The following is a 21,778-nucleotide window of genomic DNA, read 5'->3' as shown; positions in this document are numbered from 1 at the left end:
CGAATATATTTTCCCATATGGTTGGTTTCCTTTGCATCTTGCTGATGTTTTCTTTAGCTGAGCAGAAACTTTTTAGTTTGATGTCGTCCCATTTGTTTATTCTTTCCTTTATTTCCCTTGCCTTGGGAGATATATCAGTGAAAATGTTGCTACGTGGGATATCTGAAATTTTCCTGCCTATTTTTTCCTCTAGGACTTTTATGGTGTCACGGCTTAAATTTAAGTCTTTGATCCATTTTGAGTTTATTCTGGTGTATGGTGTGAGCTGGTGGTCTAGTTTAATTTTTTTGCATGTCCCTGTCCAGTTCTCCCAACACCATTTGTTGAAGAGGCTCTTTTCACTCCATTTGATGTTCTTTCCCCCTTTGTCAAATATTAGTTGACCATATGAACCTGGGCTTATTTCTGGGCTCTCTATTCTGTTCCATTGATCTATATGTCTGTTTTTATGTCAGTACCAGACTGTTTTGATTACCGTGGCCTTGTAGTATAGTTTGATATCGGGTATTGTGATTCCTCCTACTGTGTTCTTCCTCAAAATTGCTGTGGCTATTCGGGCTCTTTTTTGGTTCCATATAAATTTTTGAAGTATTTGTTCTAGGTCTGTGAAATATGTTGCTGGTATTTTAATAGGGATTGCATTGAATCTATAAATTGCTTTGGGTAGTATGGACATTTTAATGATGTTGATTCTTCCCATCCATGAGCATGGTATACGCTTCCATTTATTTGTATCTTCTTTAATTTCTTTCTTCAGTGTTATGTAGTTTTCTGTGTACAGGTCTTTTACCTCTTTGGTTAAGTTTATTCCTAGGTATTTTATTTTTCTTGTTGCTATGGTAAATGGGATTTTTCTTTCAGTTTCTATCTCTGAGTTTTTATTGTTGGTGTATCAAAATGCCTTCGATTTCTTAATATTGACTTTGTATCCTGCTATTTTGCCGAATTCACTTATTAGGTTGAGTAGTTTTTTTGTGGAGTCTAAAGGATTTTCTATGTACACTATCATGTCATCTGCAAATAATGACAGTTTTACTTCCTCTTTTCCAATTTGGATGCCTTTTATTTCTCTTTCTTGTCTGATTGCTGTGGCTAGAACTTCCAAGACTATGTTGAATAGGAGTGGAGAGAGCGGACATCCTTGTCTTGTTCCTGATCTCAGGGGGAATGCTCTCAGTTTTTGCCCATTGAGTATGATGTTGGCTTCAGGTTTCTCATATATGGCCTTTATTATGTTGAGGTATGCTCCCTCTATTCCCATTTTGCTGAGAGTTTTTATCATAAATGGGTGTTGTACTTTATCAAATGCTTTTTCCGCATCTATTGATATGATCATGTGGTTTTTGTCTTTCATTTTGTTTATGTGGTGTATCACGTTTATTGATTTGCGAATATTAAACCATCCTTGCATCCCTGGGATGAATCCTACTTGATCGTGGTGTATGATCTTTCTAATGTGTTGCTGGATCCGGTTTGCCAATATTTTGTTGAGGATTTTAGCATCTATGTTCATCAGCGATATTGGTCTGTAGTTTTCTTTCTTTGTTGTGTCTTGACCTGGTTTTGGAATTAGGGTTATACTGGCTTCATAGAACGAGTTTGGGAGTCTTCCCTCTTCTTGTATCTTTTGGAATAGTCTGAGGAGGATAGGAGTTAGTTCTTTCCTAAATGTTTTGTAGAATTCACTTGTGAAGCCATCTGGTCCTGGGCTTTTGTGTGCTGGGAGTTTTTTGATTACTGCTTCAATTTCACTAGCTGTTATTGGTCTATTCAGACGAATGTGATTTCTTTAAATCCTTGTTTTTCAGATTTGCATACAGTTCGATTTTCTGACAGTTCTAGGTGTTACTATTATTTTTTTTTGAGATTTAGTTGTAATTCTTTTTGTGATTGTGCGAGAAGGTGAAGCATGTGTACATACACCTCTATATCACTCTTTAGTATAGGTAGGAAGACTACAGTGGAGGTAGAATCTATAAGTAGGGAAAATGAGTAACCAAGAGAGTAGAGGACAGAGAAGTATGTATTAAATTTCTTATGCCTAGAGTATTTCCTTAGAGAGGAAATAGTTACATTTGGATACAAAAGAAACTTAGGGTTTTATCTGTAGATGTTCATGCTTGTGCTGTGTAACCTTTTTTTGTAGATTGAAGAATGTGTGGTATGCTCAGACAAGAAAGCAGCTGTTCTTTTTCAACCATGTGGACACATGTGTGCTTGTGAAAGTAAGTAGCATATAAAAAACTTCCTTAGTATTATTATAAAAATAGAAAGTGAAACAAATTAATTTTTTCATAACTCATGAACAAAAAAGTTGTTGGGCCTCTAGGACCTTCTGTTTCTTTCTGTCTACTAGAATGTCATCTATTTTTCTCCTTGCTCCTGAGCCCTAGAGAAGACTGACATGATATGTTCCACCAGGTTGAATTGTGATTTCATTTGTTTTAGCACAAAGTGATCTCACACACAATAGAAATTTATTTCTAAAAATGAATGTTGAAAGATTTTGTGTAGCCCTTTTTCATATATAAGATTAGCTCATCTTCATTTGTCTTCACCTTAATGTTGCTGCTTCTCTTGGATAATTTCCCCACTACTGAACCATCCACAGCAATAATTTGGGGTTAAAATTTCTAGCCTTCTTAACTGTTCTTAATTTAATTTCTTTGTCAAGAGAACAAATAGAAATCTGTCCTTTGTGCGGATAATATTAAAGTTCAAGAGATGTTTTAAATTTTGCTTTTAGCTTTGGCTGGGTGGCTCAGCTGGCTGGAGCATTGTCCCATACACCAAAAGGATGAGAGTCTGTTTTCTGTGATCAGGGCACATACCCAGGTTGTTGGTTCTGTCCTTGCTTGGGGCATGCATGGGAGGCAGCCAATAAAATTTCTCTCTCTCCCCACTCCTTTTCTCTCTCTCTCTCAAATCAATAAACATATTTTAAAAATCTGTACTTTTATATATCCCCCTCATTCTTTTCAAGTTCACGTGTTGCTCAATATTAATATTTTCCTCTTCCCTTTGTTTTTTACTTTTGTCACTGAGAGATTTAAACAAGTTTAACAAGTTACACCTATTTAAATGGGCCCAAGGTAAAGCATGGTGTCTCCTATCACAAAATAGTTTAGTCAGTAGGTATTAATTTTTACTATATCTGGCTAACATACAAATTGTATAATAGATAAATCTCATCAGCCTAGATTTGCTTTAGCCATGTTTTTTTCATTCTTATAGTCATCTTGTCAACTAAACAAAGGATCAGGGTTTTCTACTGTAACGTCTTGCTACAAATAATTACTTCTGTTTACCAATGACTGGTATAATGCCTATAATCAAGTGTCAGTGCATGTAGAAAGAGAATTCTGTTTCAAGTTAGAAGAGTTCTGGTTATTTAAAGTTTCATAGTGCAAGGGTTAACAAATTTTTTTATGTAAAGGGTTGAATAGTAATTATTTTGGGTTTTATGGGCCATGTGGTTTCTGTAGTAACTCCTTAACTGTTTCCAACTACTCAGCTCTGCCATTTTGCTGCCAAAAGAAACGTAAGACTATGTAAATGAATGGGTTGGACTATTTTCCATTAGAACTTTGCTTACAAAAAATAGACTTCTGGCTGGGGTTTTGCCTGCAGGATATAGTTTATCTCAGTGTTAAATTTAAGTTATAAGAATGAGCCTAGAGAAAGGCAACCCTCTTCTTACTCATGTTCTGTTTTGTAAGAAGTGTCCTGTTGTTATTCTCCAGACTGTGCTATCCTGATGAAAAAGTGCGTGCAGTGTCGGGCAGTCGTTGAACGAAGAGTGCCTTTCATTATGTGTTGTGGTGGGAAAAGTTCCGAAGATGCCACCGACGATATCTGTAAGTGAATTTCTTAAGCATTATCCTTTTTTGGGGGGGACTTTCCTGAACATCTCTTCTCATGTATAATACACTGTGCTCTTCTAAAATATAAAGTATATGACTTGAAGTTACAGAGGAACAGGTAGGGCGGCTTTGCTCTTGTTACATTACAAGAAACTTGAAATATTTTTCTAATTCATGAGATGATTATAGAACTTGACACATTAGTATTTTAAGACACCTCCATCTGTGATATAAAGAATATTATTGTATTCTTGCCTAAGAAAATTGGCTGTCTACTTTTAATAAAAAGTTTAGTGTATCTTGGGTGAACATCGTAACATATTACAAATTAGCAGGTTTACCTAGGGCATTTAAGTATGTTATAGAATAATAATAATTTGGAACAGAGTAACTCTAGATAAACCGAAGTAGAAGCTAGTGAACAAGTGGAAAGATGAAAAGTAAATTATTTACCTTTAGCCTTTTCACTAGTACAGCTGTGTAAAAAAAAAAAATTGCACTAGATATAAGCTGGATAGTATCTTTGAATTCTTTGGTCTGTGTACAGATGAGGAAAAACATGAGTGTAACTACTTCTTCCCAGGGCTTTTTGTGTTTATCCCCAATAGAGTAGAATAAAAGTCCCAGGGATATATTAACTGGAGTAAAAGATCAAGAATCTAGAGAGTAGGAGAAGTGAAATAAAAAATTTCCCTCTATTTAGTAGACCACTGATCATGGCTTTTGTCTCATGAAGTTGCTCATCTCACATCACTAACAACAAGGAGAACTGGGAATAAGAAAGGAGGCGTGCTGCCAAAATTACTTAAAATGCTGTGCTGCTTATCTTCTTGGATTTGTATAGTGCAGGAACAGGGAAAATAAGCATAACATGTATTTGTCAAAGGAAGTAAGTAGAGCCTTGGAAAACCTGAAAGTCTGGGTGTACTTTGTTGTCTAGCTGTGTTAAATATAATTAATGTATAAACCTATTTCTTTTTGAAGATTAGAAATGAATCGCTTCTCGGCCTTTTGGCTAAGATCAAGTGTAGAAATGAAGGAGTATAACATGAATGTCACATTGTTGTCCACATGTAAAAACAAAACAGTATTTAAAGAGGATTCTAATAATAGTCTTTTGTTTTTAATAAAACAGTAATAATTTTAGAAATAAAAATATTGTTGTATCTATATTATAGCAAGTGGAAATATCCCAGTGTTACAAAAGGACAAGGATAATACCAATGTCAATGCAGATGTGCAGAAGTTGCAGCAACAGTTACAGGACATTAAAGAGCAGGTAATAATGATTTCTTCATGGTGAAAAATGATTCTAAGAATGGCATTTCATATATTTTTATGAAACCACGAGTGTTTTCTATAATACACATGGTTCATATTAACATATCCCTTGTAGTATTCGAATATTTGCAGTTAAGCAAAATCTTATTAAAAGATTTACTCCAGTAATTTCCAAAATAGGAAATACTCAAATGACCAATAAACATGAAAAAATGTTCAACCACAGTAGTAATCAAAAAATGAAAATTAAAAGCACTATGAGGTATCTTTTGCCACCTACCAGACTGTGTGAAAATGTTGGTATTAAAAACTGTCAGTGTCGAGTGGGCAGAAAATGTAGCAGCCGTAATTCACATTACTGGCAAGAATGTAAAGAACATGTTGGAAAAAGTTGTCATTATTTAATAAAACTAAAAAGGATATTGTTTGGGGTTGCAAACTTGGGGAAAAAATCATGCAGGTGGTGGTTAAAATCAAGAGTAGTAGTTTTCTTGGCTGAGATGTCTTAAGTAGGAGGCATAAGTTTCTAGAATATTGATACTCCCATTTCTTTTTTTTTTTTAAAGTAAATGCACACACATGTGTGAGTTTATTTAAAAAATAGATGTGACCACCAATCTGTGTTTCTCTCCTCTTTTTTTCTTCTTTTTCTTAAAATATGCCCTTTAGCATCTCTTGCAATGCTGGTTTGGTGGAGATGTATTCTTTTAGTCTTCCTTTGTCTGGGAAACTCGTATTTCACCTTCCATTTTGAATGAGAGCCTTGCTGGGTAGAGTATTCTTGGTTGTAGGCCTTTGTTTTTCATTGCTTGAAATGTTTTTGACCATTCACTTCTGGCTTGTAGTGTTTCTGTTGAGAAATGGGTCAATAGCCTTATCGGAGCTCCCTTGTATGTTATTTGCTGTTTTTCTCTTGCTGCTTTTAGGATTCTCTTTTTATCTTTGAATGTTGCCATTTTAATTATGATGTGCCTTGGAGTGGGTTTTTTGGGGTTCCTCTTCATTGGGACTCTCTGTGCTTCCTTAACTTGCATAACTTTTCTCTCATCAGGTTGGGAAAATTTTCTGTCATTATTTCTCCTATCAGTTTCTCTATTCCTCGTTCCTCTTCTTCTCCCTCTTTTATTCTGATGACTTGGATGTTGTTTTTCCTCATGCTATCCTGTAATTCCCTTACATCTTCTTTGTACTTTTTTGATCTTTTTTTCATTTTGTTGTATTGTCTGGGAATTTTTTTCTACATTGTCCTCTTAACTCACTGATCCAGTCTTCTACTTCGTTTAGCCTGCTTTTGATTGATGCTACTGTGTTTTTCAGTTCAGAGATTGTATTCTTCATGTCTTCCTGGTTCTTGTTAATAATTTTTATGTCCTTTTTTTATGCTGGTGTAGTGCTCCGTAAGTTCCCTGTAATTTTCTTGGAGCTGTTGGTAACTTCCTTGGAGGTTGTCATAGTTGTTTTTGAGGTTGTCGAGTATATTGAGCTTCTTCACCACCATTGTTTTGAATTCCATGTCTGACATTTGGGCTATGTCTATGCCATCTACCTCTCTTTCTGGGGATTCCTCTTTTCTTTTCATTGAGAGGTTGTTTCTGCGTCTTACCATGTTGGATTCTTCTTGTTTGTTTTTGTTTTTTGGGTTTGTCTGCTTTGACTTCCCACCTTTGTGGTATGAAATACTTTATAGGAGATCTGGGGGTTTCAGTGGTGCACTCTCTTTGATCCCCTGAGCCTGATGTTCTTGGGTTACCCTTTATGTTGTTTGTTTATGCTGTCTGGTTATATTTCAGATGCTCTTTGGTGGGATCTTCCCTCTGGCTAGTTGATTGAGAGTCACTCTGTCCACTTTGTCTTGAGTTCTTTTGTGGAGATGCTGTTAAAAAACATAAACACACAGCCCACACCCTCAAAAATATCCCCCACCTTCTATCCCACTATTGTCAGCAAATGAGCCAGTATTAATATAAATGTAGAGAGGTTAGGGATTTTATACTATAGGAAGAATAGATAAGAGTTGTTTTTAAAGAGGAAAAATATGATTTTTGAGAGAGGGGGTGATAGATTAGTAATAGTAGCAAGTAGTGTCGGGACTATGCAAGACAGTAGGTAATATTTACATTTTATGTTAATAAGAATAGAAGAAAAAGGGAAGAATGCAGAATATAGTAAGAAAGTGGAATTGTATGGTATTAGATTTATATAGTAGTTATGTTCTATTTAGTGTGAAAGGGAGGCTAAACAAAACAAACAAATAAAAGAGGAAGGATAAGAAAGAGAGATGGTATGAAACAAATTAAAGAGATAGTTTAAAAAAATTTTTTTTAAATAAAAGTAAAATTTAAAATTAAATTTAAAATAAAAAATAAGGAATTATAAAATAAAAATAAAATAAAATACAAATAAAAAAACTAAAATAGAAATAAAAATTTAAAAATATATATATACAGAAGGAAAGTTTTTACTCAGTTCAACCTCTGTGTGTCGTCTTCTTTTTCTGGATCCACAGCTGGTCTAATGAGGCGGGCTAGAGGTTCCTAATCTTTGCAGGTTTGGAGCTGGCTGGGGTGCTTATGTGCCCGCTAGCCTCAGGCGTGCCAAGCTGCGCCCCTGGAGTTGGTCTCTCTCCTCTTGGGGCGGGGCCCCGGACTCTTGTGCATGGTGGAAGTGAGCGTCTGTGAGTCGCCGCTGCCCACTGTTCCCGCGCCGCCTGGGCTGGCGTGAGCAGAGCCCGTGCAGGTGGTCTGTGCTTCAGCCTGTTGGTCACTGGGGCTGTCCAGGGGTGTCTGCGCATGGTCTTCTGCGAGCCCAGCGGGCCCTCCCTGTGCCTGTTGGGTCACTGATCTTATGTCTGTTGGGGTGTGTCCGAGGGGCACCCAGATGTGTGGCTGACGACCTGGTTGTGCGCCTGGACCAGTGTATGAGGGCACTTCCCTGTGCGCACCCTCGCTACCCAAGGGGAGGGTTGGGGAGTGGGCGAGCGCTCTTCTGCGCCTGCGCTCCTCAAGAATGTCCTATCAAGCCCAACCTTTCCTCCCCTCTCCGCAGTACACAAGAGAAAAATATAAAGGAAAATCACGTTCTCACATGCACAGCAGTATGCTCTTTCTTGTCTTTCAGCGCCAGATGCCACCTGGTTCTCTCCTGTCTCTGCCAGCAGGCAGAGATCCGCTCTCCTCCCGATTCCTCTCTGGGGAAGCCTGTGGTCGCTAAAAAGCCTTTGTGTACTTCCAGTACAGCTCAGGGAGCCACCCCAGTCAGAAATCCCGTCTCATCCCTTTTTCCTCCGCTATCCTCACCAAACAGGTTGCTCCCAGATGGTTTTCTCTAATCCAGCAGTGCCACGGCTCGACTCCTGCCAGCGTCCAGCTGCTCACCGAGATGTTCTGTCTGCAATTAGCCCAAACTACAGATGGGTCTCGGAAGCCAGAAAGCAGAGCCTCCCCTCACTCCTCCACCATCTTCTCCTCCTCCATTTCTTGATTTAACTATCAATTACATGCATTTTATCAGTTTGTGAACTTTTATTAAACTCTACAGTTATGATTTGTGTTTGCTTCTGTGTAGATTTGATACTTTAAAATTATACACATGCAAGCACGCCATAAAGGAAAGATATAAATACAAAATTCAGAATAGTAGTCATCAGTGAGGAGGAGTATATGGAAAGGATTGGGGAGGATGTGTGGAAGGGATTCAGAGGAAAATGTGTTCCGTGCTTTAAACTGGGTGATGATCATATTGTTCTTTCTAGTTTATACATATCAACAGAAATGCTCTTATATCTACTCAATATTTAATAAAAGCAACAATAAAATAATGAAAATTAGCTAAAACTTGTAGGCATATGGTAAGAAAGTCTTTTCCCCTCAACCTTACTATTTGACCCAGCAATTAAATTTGATTTAATTCAAAGGATTGAGCAGCAAACAGTATTATTTCTTTAGTAGGCAGCTACATCAGTGTTGTCACGGACTGTTAAAGTCAACACCTGTCTTTTCTATCTGAATTTGTAAGAATGGAACATAGTTAATAGTGATGCAGGATAACTAATGACCCTTGTGATAATTTATTTAGAATTAAATGTATATATTTTTTAGAAATTTAAACACATATCTGAAAAGATGAAAACTCTATGATTAGTCCTATTTTTCTTCTGAAATCCAGCAGCTAGTAATGCTTGTCATAAGTAAAGATAAATATGGAGTTACAAGTTCTTAATGCAGGAATATTGAAGTAGGAACATATTTTGCATAAAAGAAAATGTTTTTAAATTTTTGACACTCTTTAGAATCTCAGTTCCTTTTCCATAGACACTTATAGAAAGGTAAAACTGGTTTTTGAACACACCTGTGAAAAGCATTGTATCTCTTAATTGTGAATTAAAATTGTTTTTGTAATAAACAATGACACCCTGTATGGATCCTAAAGAATAATTCAGCTCTACCTTTATCCAGAGTTTCCTATTCAAAGAAGTTTCTTCTTCCTTAAATTATTTTTGTTACCATATTTCATCAATTAAAATATTTAGACACTTAAAACAAAATTCATTTTCTGTGAAAAGGCGGGATTTCTTTAGGGGCCCCTTAAGGTTACAAAGGTAAAGCATCTGAATAACTCTCTCCTCCTTTATTTTAAACCTCTAATCTTTCTATTACCCTAATGTCTCTTTAACAGACAATAATTTCATGTGATCTTATGGGTGTATTAACTCAAAGTAACTTTTTTATAGCTGAGTAGTATTCCATTGTGTAAATGTACCACAGCTTTTTTTTTTTTTATCCGCTCATCTACTGATGGACAGTTGGGCTGCTTCCAAATATCTGCTATTGTAAATAATACACAATGAACATAGGGGTGCATATATTCTTTTGAATTAAGTATTTCTGGTTTCTTTGGATATATTTCCGAAGTGGAATCTCTGGGTCATAAGGCAGTTTCATTTTAATTTTTTAAGGTAATGCCACACTGCTTTCCACAGTGGCTGCACCAGTCTGCATTCCCACCAACAGTGCATAAGGGTTCCCTTTTCTCCACATCCTTGCCAGCTCTTGTTTGTTGGCTTATTGATGATAGTCATTCTGACAGGTGTGAAGTGATACCTCATTGTGGTTTTGATTTGCATTTCTCTGATGATTAGTAATCTTGAGCATCTTTGCATGTCTGTTGGTCATCTGTATGTCCTCTCCAGAGAAGTGTCTATTCGGGTCCTTTGCCCAGTTCTTAATTGGTTTGTTTGGGTTTTTGTTTGGTGTTGAGAGTTTTATAAATTCTATAAGTTCCTTATATGTTCTCCCATTCAGTGGTTTTTCTTCTCATTTGCTGGTTTCCTTTGCTGTGAAAAAAATTTTTAGTTTGATGTAGTCCCATTAGTTTATTTTTTCTTTTGTTTCCCATGCCCAGGTAATATATCAGAAAAAATATTGCTGTGATAAATGTCTGAGACTTTTACTGCCATTGATTTCTTTTTATGGTTGTAACTCTTAACATTTAAGTTCTTAATCCATTTTGAGTTTATTCTTGTGTATGGTGTAAGAAGGTGGTTAGTTTCATTTTTTTTGTAGCTAAGTGTCCAATTTTCTGCAAACCATTTACTGAATAGACTGTCTTTACTGCATTGTATGTTTTGCCTCCTTTGTCAAATATTAATTGACTCTAAGGCATGGATTTATTTCTGGGCCGTCTGTTCTGTCCTATTAATCTATATGTTTGTTTTTATGTCAGTACAATGCTGTTTTGATTATTGTAGTATAGTTTGATATCAGGTAGTGTGATTCCTCCAACTTTGTTCTTTTCCAATATTGTTGTGGATATTTGGGGTCTTGTGTTTCTATATAAATTTTTGGAATATTTGTTCAAGTGCTATGAAATACACCATTGGTATCTTGATAGGATTTGTGTTGAATCTGTAGCTTGCTTTGGGTATTCTGGACATTTTAATGATGTTAATTCTTCCTAACCATGAACATGGTTTGTGCTTCCACATATTTGTATCTTCCTCAGTTTCTTTCTTTAATGTCTTATACTTTTCTGAGTATAGGTCTCTTACATCCTTGGTTAAATTTATTGATTGCCTTTTGTTGTTTTTGATGCAATTGTTGATGTAATTGTTTCCTCAGTTTCTCTTTTTCATAGTTCATTATTGGTGTGTAAAAATGTAACTGATCTCTGGATATTTATTTTGTATCCTGCTACTTTACTGAATTCGTTTATCAGTTGTAGTAGTTTTTTGGTGGAATCTTTAGGATTCTCTATATACAGTATCAAGTCACCTGCAAATAATGACAGTTTTACCTTTTTCTTTCCAATTTGAATGCCTTTTTATTTCTTCTTCATGTCTGATTTCTGTGGCAAGGATTTCCTGTACTATGTTGAATAAAGAGTGGTGAAAGTGGACATCCCCATGTTGTTCCCAGTCTTAAGGCAAACACTTGTAGTTTTTCACCATTGAGTATGATGTTGGCTATGGGTTTGTCATACATGACCTTTATTACATTGAGGTATGTTCCCTCTGTTCCCACTTTGCTGAGTGTTTTTATCATAAATTGATGATAGGTTTTATAAAAAAAATTTTGCACCTATTGAATAAATAGATGCATCCCCCAAAATAAATCCCATTTGATTATGGTGTATAATCTTTTAATGTATTGCTGAATTTGTTTTGTTATATTTTGTTGAGGACTTTAGCATCTATATTCATCAGGGATATTGGCCTATAAATTTCTTTCTTTGTAGTGTTTTTATCTGGTTTAGGAATTAAGATAATGCCAGCCTCGTACAATGAGCTTGGAAGTCTTCCCTCCTCTTGTATATTTTGAAATAGTTTCAGAAGAATAAGTGGTAGTTCTTTGAATGTTTGGTAAAATTCTCCTGTGAAGCCATCTGGTACAGGAATTTGGGTTACTAGGAGTTTTCGATTACTGCTTCAGAATCAGCAGCTGTGATCTGTCTATTCAAATTCTCTGATTGTATGTTTCTAGGAATTTATCCATTTCATCCACATTTTCCAATTTGTTGGCATATAGTTGTTTGTGATGTTTACTTACAATCCTTTTTATTTCTTTGTTGTCAGTTTTTACTTCTCTTTCATTTCTGATTTTATTTATTTGGGTCCTCTGCTTTTTTCTTGATGAGTCTGGGTAAAGGTTTGTCAACCCTGTTTATCTTTTCAGAGAGTCAGCTCTTGGTTACATTGATCCTTTGTATTGTTTTTTTGGACTTTATTTCGTTTACTTCTGCTATGATCTTTATTATTTCCCTCTGTCTACTCATTTTGGGCTTTATTTGTTCTTTTTCAAGTTCCTTTAAGTGCAAAGTTAGATTGTTTATCTGAGATTTTTCTTGTTTCTTGAGGTAGGCCAGTAATGCTCTGGCTTTCTTAGGGTTGCTTTCTCTGTGTCCTATAGATTTGGGGTGGTTGTGCTCTCATTTTATTTTTTCTCAAGGTATCTTTTGATTTCTTCCTTGATCTCATTGTTAACCCATTCATTGTTTAGTTACATGTTATTTAGCCTTCAGTATTTTTCTCGTGCTTAATTTCTAGTTTCATACTGTTATGGTCTGAGAAGATGCTTGATATGATTTCAGTCTTCTTTAATTTATTGAGACTTGTTTTGTGTCCTAACGTGGTCTGTCCTAAAGAATGTTTCATGTGCACCTGAAAAGAATGTATTTTCTCCTGCTTTGTGATGAAATGCTCTGAAGATATCAATTAAATCCATCTGCTTTAGTATGTCATTTAAAGCCACTGTTTTCTTGTTGATTTTTTTGTCTGGAAGATCTGTCCATTGATGTCAGTGGCATGTTAAAAATCTGCTACTTATCACTGTATTACTGTTGATCCTTCTTTTATGCCCATCAAGATTTGCTTTACATATTCAGATGCTCCTGTATTGGGTACATAAATGTTTACAAGGGTTTTATATCCTCTTATTGGTTTGCTCCCTTTATCATTATTTAGTGTCCTTCTTTGTGTCTTACTGTACAGCCTTTGTTTTAAAGTCTATTTTGTCAGATTTAAGTATTGCTACCCCAGCTTTTTGCATGAAATATCTTTTCTACCCCTTTAATTTTAGTCTGTATTAGCTTTTGCTCTGAGGTGGGTCTTTTGTATACAGTGTGTATATATATATATATACATGTCTGCTTTTTTATCTGTTTAGCTACCATATTTTTTTTTATTGGAGTATTTAAGCCATTTACATTCAAAGTGATTATTGATAGGTATGTATTTATTGCCATTTTATTCTTTTAACTGCATTTCTCTGTTTTTTTCTTTCTTCTTAATGCAGTCCTTTTTAACATTTCTTGTAATACTGGTTTCATGGTAACAAAGCCCATTACCTTTTTTCTATCCTGAAGCTCTTTATTTCTCCTTTGATTTTAAATGATAGCCTTGCCTGGGTCAAGTAGTCCTGGTCATAGGTCCTTGCCTTTCTTCACTTTGAGTATTTCATGCTAGTCTCTTCTGGCCTGAAATGTTCCTGTTGAGAAATCAGCTGACAGTCCTATGGGAGCTCCCTAGTAGGTAACTGTTTTTCTCTTGCTGCTTTTAAGATTCTCTTCTTGTCTTTTACCTTTGCCATTTTAATAAATGATGTGTCTTGGTATGGGCCTCTTTGGTTTCATTTTGTTTGGGACTCTTTGTGCTTCTTTGATTTGTGTGTCTTTTCCTTTCACCTGGTTAGGGAAGTTTACAATCATTATTTCTTCAGATAGATTCTTGATCTCTTGCTCTGTCTTTTCTTCTACTGGTACCCCTATGATGCGGATCCTTTATGCTTCATGTTGTCCCAAAGGTCCATTAAACTGTCCGCATTCTTTTAAATTCTGTTTTCTTTTTGCTACTCTCATTGGCTGTTTCTTTCTTTTTTTTTTACCTTGTCTTACAAACCACTGATTTCAGTCATCTGCTTTATCCAACCTACTATTTATTCCTTCCTCTGTATTCTTTATGTCAGGTATTGTATTCTTCTTTTCTGAGTCGTTCTTTTTTTATGGTTTCTATGTCCTTTTTTTGTGTTGTAGTTCTCACTAAGTTCCTTGAGCATCCTTATAACCATTACTTTGAACTTGATAGGTGTTAAATTGCTTGACTCCATTTCATTTAGTTCTTTTTTTGTACAGTTCTCCTGTTCTTTTATCTGGGGCTTCTTTCTTTGTCTGCCTATTTTGGCTCTTTTTTTGTGTTTGTTTCTATGTGTTAGATAGATCTGCTATGAATCCCAGTCTTTGTGTTGTGGCTTTATGTAGTAGGTGTCCTCTGGGACCAAGTGGTGCAGTCTCCTTTGCCTGAGCTGGGTGCTCTAGGAATGTTCCTTGTGTGGGTATGTAGGCCCTCCTACTGTAATTGAGTCATGGGAACAACAGTGAGGCTGGCTGTTTGTGAGGCTCAGCTCTGACCACAGCGTGTGAGTTGCTGTGCCAGTGCTAATCACATGAAGCAGAATTCCCCTCAGCAGGGTTTGGGTCCTGCCGAGATCTCCCTTTGGGTATGCTGCTTGTGAAGCTTATTGGATCCTGTTTTGGTGTCTGAGTGTGGCCACTGGGTATGTTGGTTCTGGGCCTCTTGGGAGGGACATGGTCAGGCCAATTTCAGACACTGTCTGTGACTGGCCCTGGGAAAACTGTTTGGAGCTACAAGCGATACACAGTTTGTGGCTGCCTCTGCTGGGCTTAGGTGTGCACGGAAAGGACCAAGTTGTGCTCTATGGCTGGGTTTTACCAGCTCCGGGCCCATGGGCAGGTCAAGAAAAGCCTCAGGGCACCCCAAGATTCGCCTTCAGCTGTTTCCAACTGCTGGCTCCCTGTTAGGTTCAGTCACTGAAAGAGATTCTGGTGGTCAGTAGGATGGGGCTAGTCGATTTCCTGTGAGTGGGAGATGGCACTCAGGCTTCAGGGAACGTGGTCGTTGTGGCCCTCTCGCCAGAGCCACCCAGCTCAGTCTGTTCCAGATTTTGCCTCGATCTCGGCAGCACAGAGCCACTAGGAACTGCGCCAGCCTAGAGGGCTAGAGGGTGGGTCTGCTGGAAGCTGGGAGGGTGGTTCTATTGGATCTCGCGTGAGGCAGAAGTGCCAGTCAGGTTCACAGGAAAATGGGAGCAGTGGCCCGCTCCCCAAAGCCAGACAATTCAGTCACTGACACCCCCTGAGTCTGCTCAGAGTTCTACACCTTGACCAAGGCAACTGACTTCTCAGCTGGGCCTAAGCTCTACAGGGTCAGGAGCGAGTGGGAGTCCAGAGGGTGGGACTGTTACTTTTATCCAGGCTCATGCCTCATGAAGGGGAGTGCTCCACACAAGAAAGATGGTGTCTGTTGTATTGGAGAATGACTCAGCGCAGAGATCCCGGTGGCTGCCCCCCCAGGTCTCTTCCCCAAGCCACAGCTCCAGACTTTCCTTGTGTGAGTGACTTTCCACTGGTGAGTGGATGTGAAGGAAATTTTGTGTGTTAGCCCTTTAAGAGGGTGCATGAGTCTCTGGTGGACTTCCGTCTCTTTCTGGTGGACAGAAACCCCTATGCTTTTCACAGCCAGACGTTACGTGAGTGCCTCATCCTGGCTCTGGTGATCAGGGCCAGGAAGCCCAGCTTGGGGTTTAGGCCCCACGCTTTTCAGGGGGAACCACCCTGTAGCTGAGATATCCCTCTGGAACCTTAGCTGCTGCCCATAAGAGTGGACCCAACGCTTTTTGCATCTCTGCGCTTCCTATCACTCTTGATATGGCTTCTGTAAATCTTGGTTTTTAAGATTTCTCTTTAGCTCAGACCTCAGTTGATTATTCAGGATGATTGTTCTTTAATTTAGTTGTAATTCCAGTTAGGCCCTGGGAGGAGGTGAGTTTGGCTTCCACCTCCTCCACCACCATCCTGAAATTATCCCATTTTTTATTCCACAGTGATTTCTGGTATTGTCAAAGTTGGTAGCTACATTTTCACGTAGGTGTCAGGTCTTGTTTATTAATCTAGACATTCTTGTTTAACTTTCATTTCTATATTATTTGGGAAAAATATAATTCAGATTAAATATTATAATACAGTGGTGGGCAAAAGTAGGTTTACAGTTGTATGTGAAACAGTTTATTCTTCTATTTTTTATTAATTATTGTATTATTTTGTATACAAACTATAAAACTACTTTTGCCCAACCCTGTATATGGTGAAATATGTTTTTATAAATGTAAAATGTGTTTTGTGAATGAATATGTGATTTCCTAGAGTATTTCACAGAAGTATATCTGTCATACTTTTAAATTCTTCTGAGTTCATAAAGTTACATTCATTAATATGTAGCCAAGACTAATTATTTTTAACTAAGGGGATACACATTGATAGTAATGCAGTGCAGCATTTTTAAAATGTTTAAAATCAAGAGCTCTGGGACCACGCAACTTGAGTTCACATTATGGCTTACTTTGGGAAAGTTTTTAATCACACAAAAGCTCAGGCTTCCTCTCTTTTTAAAGTGGGAGTGATAATAGAACTAATATTGTATCATATCTAGCATGGTGCTTGTCATGTGTAGAGACATCTCTATACTTCCTCCTTCCCTATAGGCCTGATACATTGTGTTACTGTCATACAAGAACAGCAGAGTGCCTAGAGTTGGGGAATCTGAATCAGACTGAATGGGGCTGTTTACATTTATTCCCTATTAGATTTTGGCATTTGCATGTTTTGTTTTATATGTATTTTTATGCATTTTTTAATTTAGTGCCTTTTATACTGTCCTGACAGTATAACGAATATTTATATTTTATAGGGATGATATTTTAACTATTTAAAGTTTCTAAAAAATTTAAGCAACAAAAGATTTGACTAGAACAACAAAAGAAAATGATGTTACATAATTGTTTCATGTTAGGCTTTCAAAATACAAAATATGTCAGCATTGATTACTTTATTTGTTATCTCCCATTGCAGACAATGTGCCCTGTGTGCTTGGATCGTCTAAAGAATATGATTTTCCTCTGTGGCCATGGAACATGCCAGCTCTGTGGAGACCGAATGAGTGAATGTCCTATTTGTCGCAAGGCTATTGAACGAAGGATTCTTTTGTATTAACAAGAAACTCTTATGTGTTTTGTTAGCAAAGGTATTTGGTCATGAGATCTTAGTAAGTTTTTAAGCTAGTCGGAAGTTGTAATGAATTAATTTTTAGTATTATAGTTTCTTTACTAGAGTACAATTAGACTGTAAATATACCAGAACAAAAAAACTGTAAAACTGGTTGAAGTCATGTTTTTTGTTTGTTTTGTTTTATTTTGAAATAACAAGTCCATGTACTCCATAGGTAATTTGCTGTTGGCTATGGGGAAATTTTCTTAAGGGGGAAAATCCTTTAAAGATCTATTACAAATTTGTTAGACTTCATGATTCATAGTGAGTTAACACAGGAACTCAGAATCTAAGTTATGCATTAAATGAAAGGGGCAAGTCAAACCATTGTCACATATATCAAGGAAATATTGAAGAGAGACCTCTTTTTAAGATAAACAAAGTTATCCAAATGATTGTTTCTGAATTCTTAGAATAAATGGAAGCATAGCATGAGAGAATAATGACTTTGCATTACTCTTACTTTTCAAGATTTAAAGGGAAAAGGACACTTGAATCCAGTCGCCAGTTTCAAAATGACTGGTCGACATGAAAAGGAGTAATCAATTATGATGAGGAACTGAAGAGAGGAAAATTATTTAAGTCACAGAGTATCTATTAAATAACTATTAATGGTTGCCTTTCTTATATTAATTTATATACTGTTTTGTTCAGTCAGCCTTTAAAAAAAATGCCTGTGAAAAGTGTACCTCAGTTTTCCCTGTATTTACTTATCCAGTCTTGATTGCCCAGTGAAATGATAATCCCCTAATTCACCTCTGAGGTTTGATTCAACTTTTCTAATATGCCAAATAGTGGTACCCCAGTGATCTGAGAAGGATAATGCATTGTCCAAAGCCAGCAATCCTTTCTTCTCCATATCTGTTAATTGTGACAGTGATTCTGATTCTGGACCTTGCTTGCATTCTCTCTCAGAAAGTAACGCTTCCTATAAAGAAAACATTCTCTCTTTATACAGACAAGGATACTGTTTAAACTGCCAACAATATTCAGGACATGGTAAATAACCTAAAAACAAATACTTACTTTAGAAAGAGTGACTAGGACATTTACAGAAATATGTCCAATTACCTATAAAGTTTTTTAGGCTCTATATAAGACTTTGACTTTAGACCATCTAATCATTTTCTCTTCTTTGAACGAGTAATCTAGGATGGATATACACATAAATAAGTGTTTTGGGGTTCATTGCTGCTAGATTATTAAGATTGTCAGCTATTTACAATAGTGTCTACTATATACTGTGTATACATGTACTCCTAAAGGTAGTTATCTTGTGGTTTTTCCCTTTGAATCTGATTCTTAAGTCAGTTTTTCTGTTACAACTCAACTCTGAAAGTACAAAGTCTCTAGTCCTCATAGCATCATATTTCTGACTATTTAATGGCTGCTGCCATTGCAGGTCCTGGTGAAAACAGTGGTGGGCTTTGCTGGCTGATTTTATAGTCTTGGTAATTCCATATCTGCATTTAGCTGAGTCACATCATTTAGAACGATAAAATTTTTATAAATTTACATTTGAAAGCTGATATTGACTCCACTCAGTTATCTAATAAAGGGCCACCGAGGCTATTTTTAAGCCATATTTTAAAGTTAGAAAAAGAACATCTGACTGACGATGTTCACATAAAAAGACAAATAAGGTATTTTCTTTCAAGTTTGAAAACAGTGTAAGTCCAGATTTTCCTTTCTTCCATGCCCTGGGTCACTCCTCTCTTTTCCAGTAGATCTGCTGGTAATCAGGGAGCACCTGGCTAACTTGTGCATATTTTGGCCAACCAGAGAATTTTATGGTCTAGAGCTCTACTTAAATCCTTTTTATTTGTCTTCTGAGCTGCAGTGCTGAAAGTTATATTCCTAAAAGGCAATTTCATTTTCCAAACTTGTTTATTTCCACCATATTAAAGATAAAATAACTTAAAAACTATTACAAAAGTTATAAAGTCACTATAATTATAGTGTTATGTACTTGTGGATTTTCTGTATTTGTACCACTTTGAAAGTTACTTAATGAATAGAAAACGTTTCTCTATTCATGTTTTCAAGCACCTGAAAAAAAAAATTTGAATTTATTTTGGGAATGTGAGAGAAAAGATTAAGAACTTAACTGTTTTAAGTGACTTTCTTCTAACTGTGTGAAACTGCTACCTCTTATTAGATATGTCTCTCAGCAGTGCTTTCCCAATTAGGTATGTTTCCTTCTCATTATCATCTCTGTATCTTATGCCTCAAAGAGCTTTTACTTTTCTTAGAATCAGTTAAAAACAAAACTAACATGCATTCATTAAAAAACATTGGGCTTCAGGGGCTAAATACATGACATTGAAAAAAAGGATTAGCAACTTAGCGCATAGAGAATTTATCATGCGGCTGTATATTTGAAGTAATCTGCAGACAAAAAGAAGGGATCCAAAGCTACTGATGGAATTTCTTCTTAATGTTTTATAAGAGTAATCATTAAGTAGTATTTGAACTCCCTCTTTCTGCCCCCCTCATGCCTACCACATTTTCTTTATTCTTTAAAGATTGTCAATTTTGTTATTCAAACCATACAACTTACCAAATGGTGGTGCTATTCTAATTGTTTTTCTTTATACATGTTTCATTTTGTTGGGAGCAGGATTCAAAAAAAATCATTTTATATTAGTATAGGAGTATTATATTAGCCAAATGTTTAGTTTAGCTGGCTGAATTATGCTTGGTTATTTGTAATTTTAAACATTACAGATTGACCAAATAGCTACTGAAGCACAAAGTTAATTGGTAATGTTGAAAATAACTTTCTTAAATTTATATCTTTGATGGCTTTAGCCTGTAAGGCTATTCTAGCATATTGAAATGCATGTTGCTTAAGATTTGTCCAATTCAAATTTCAAAGCTTGCTTCATTTTTACATGGTAGAAATATACTGTCTAGTTATGTGTTGCCCAGTTGCTGTTTATTTGTTTATTATTAATTTTGGACCCTTTTGGACTAGGAATTAGTTAGATTTATGAACTAAGAGAATTAGTGATGGGGTTAAGATAGGGAGGAGAGTAGGGGGTTGCAGAAAGTATGAAAGAAATGTTAGTGTTTGAATAGAGGGAAAAGGGGGAATTGTGTAGATTTCATCAAAGCAGTAAGTGGAGAAAGTGTATTTAATTGAGTAATAGAAATGTCTTTCAATCAATTTTCAGTGTAGTTTAATTGACGATTGCTTTGTAAAGTATAGACTTTAAAATGCTTGTTAAAAAAAATATCTGAAAGAAAAAGCACTTATCTTCTCAGAGTGTAGTACTAATTTATGTAAAAATTAAATTTTGGAATAGAAATTTTTGCATTTTTTTAATTGTAAAAACACAACATAAAACTTACTGTCCTAACCATTTTTTAGTGTACAGTTCAGTAATGTTAAGTAAATTATCATGGTTGTGAAACAGATTACATTTTGAAAAATTGAAACTGTATACTCATTAAACAACACCCTCCCCGTGAAATCAAAATTTTGATTAAATATAAAACGAAACACCTGAATTATCTTAACAGTTTGTGTTTGCAAGATCTAAAGTCATAGTAAACATCAAGTTGCTAAAATTTGGGGGATGACAGAATTTCTCCTGCCCTCCCCTTACAATTATCATCATTCTTAATTGACTAGGTTTTAAATGTCTGTTAATTGGAAGAGTTTGTGAGTTCATTTTGAACCAGAGAGCAGAAATGCATTTTAAACATTAGAATTAGTTGAGCTTTGAATTTGTACTAAATTGGGAAGGTAAATGGTGATCGCAAATGATGTGTGCCTTGTTGAAAATGTCAGTTGTCTTTAAGTCTACATATAACTGTTAAAAATTGTTTTCTATCCGAAAGCAACCTAATTTTATTTGCTTGACTATTATGGTAGGAATGCTTACTGCTATTACTTGATAATCATATATAGCCTTGCAACTTTATATAAAACTATAATCATTAATTACAGCTGTACTTCTTTAAAACATTAAATTTGAGGAAAAACTATTTACTTTTGTCTCATGTGTACATTGCTTTGCTCCAATGAGGGGGAAATCCTTTAGATTGAGCCTCAAGTTACTGATAAATGGTTAGTGGTGGGTGAAACTGGATTATTAAAATAAAAACTAGATAGTAGAGCTGATGAATTAAAATTGTAAGTTGCTACATTAACATTTCTACCTCCTTTTCTGTTAGTGTATTATTTTTTCCAGTATTTACTCGTATTTGTGGCTAAGGAGGAGATAAAAACCCAAGGTTAAAATTGAAATTTTTATTTTCTTGAGGATTTAAGCAGTAGGTACAGGAAAGGTGACTTGCCACATCAATTTGGTGCCTAAATCCATAACTACAAGCTGTAATTGATGTGTATAAAATGTGTAAGAAAGATAGTATTGCTGAATATTTTACTTTTCCTGTACAGTCTCTTTGATTTTGTTTCATAGACATGACTTCTTTCCTCCAAAAAGCAAAATGGTCTTGTAGTTTTCCATAAAATAAACAAATATGCCATTTTCCTGAAATCTATAACTTCAGGA

General features: G+C 36.0%; 1 protein-coding gene across 2 annotated transcripts in view; it reads left to right on the top strand.

Moving 5' to 3' along the window:
- The window catches only part of MIB1 (MIB E3 ubiquitin protein ligase 1), a 147,086-nt gene extending 126,302 nt beyond the window's left edge, over positions 1-20,784 (top strand). Inside the window, exons 18-21 of one of the 2 annotated variants that reach the window (XM_090285744.1) lie at positions 2,147-2,225; positions 3,744-3,857; positions 5,042-5,142; positions 17,061-20,784. In XM_090285744.1, coding sequence (XP_090141870.1) covers positions 2,147-2,225; positions 3,744-3,857; positions 5,042-5,142; positions 17,061-17,201 — 435 coding nt within the window. In that variant the 3' untranslated portion in view covers positions 17,202-20,784. Of the gene's footprint in view, positions 1-2,146; positions 2,226-3,743; positions 3,858-5,041; positions 5,143-8,447; positions 8,652-17,060 lie in introns of those variants that run through there. The other variant, XM_090285743.1, reaches the window with a different exon arrangement.
- The last annotated feature ends 994 nt before the right edge of the window (positions 20,785-21,778 follow it).

Source organism: Furipterus horrens, unplaced genomic scaffold (assembly GCF_987537825.1).
Source record: "Furipterus horrens unplaced genomic scaffold, mFurHor1.1.pri manual_scaffold_8, whole genome shotgun sequence".
Classification (NCBI taxonomy): domain Eukaryota; kingdom Metazoa; phylum Chordata; class Mammalia; order Chiroptera; family Furipteridae; genus Furipterus; species Furipterus horrens.
Note: the sequence above shows the minus strand (reverse complement) of the source record. Positions and strands in the feature narration are given on the sequence as shown.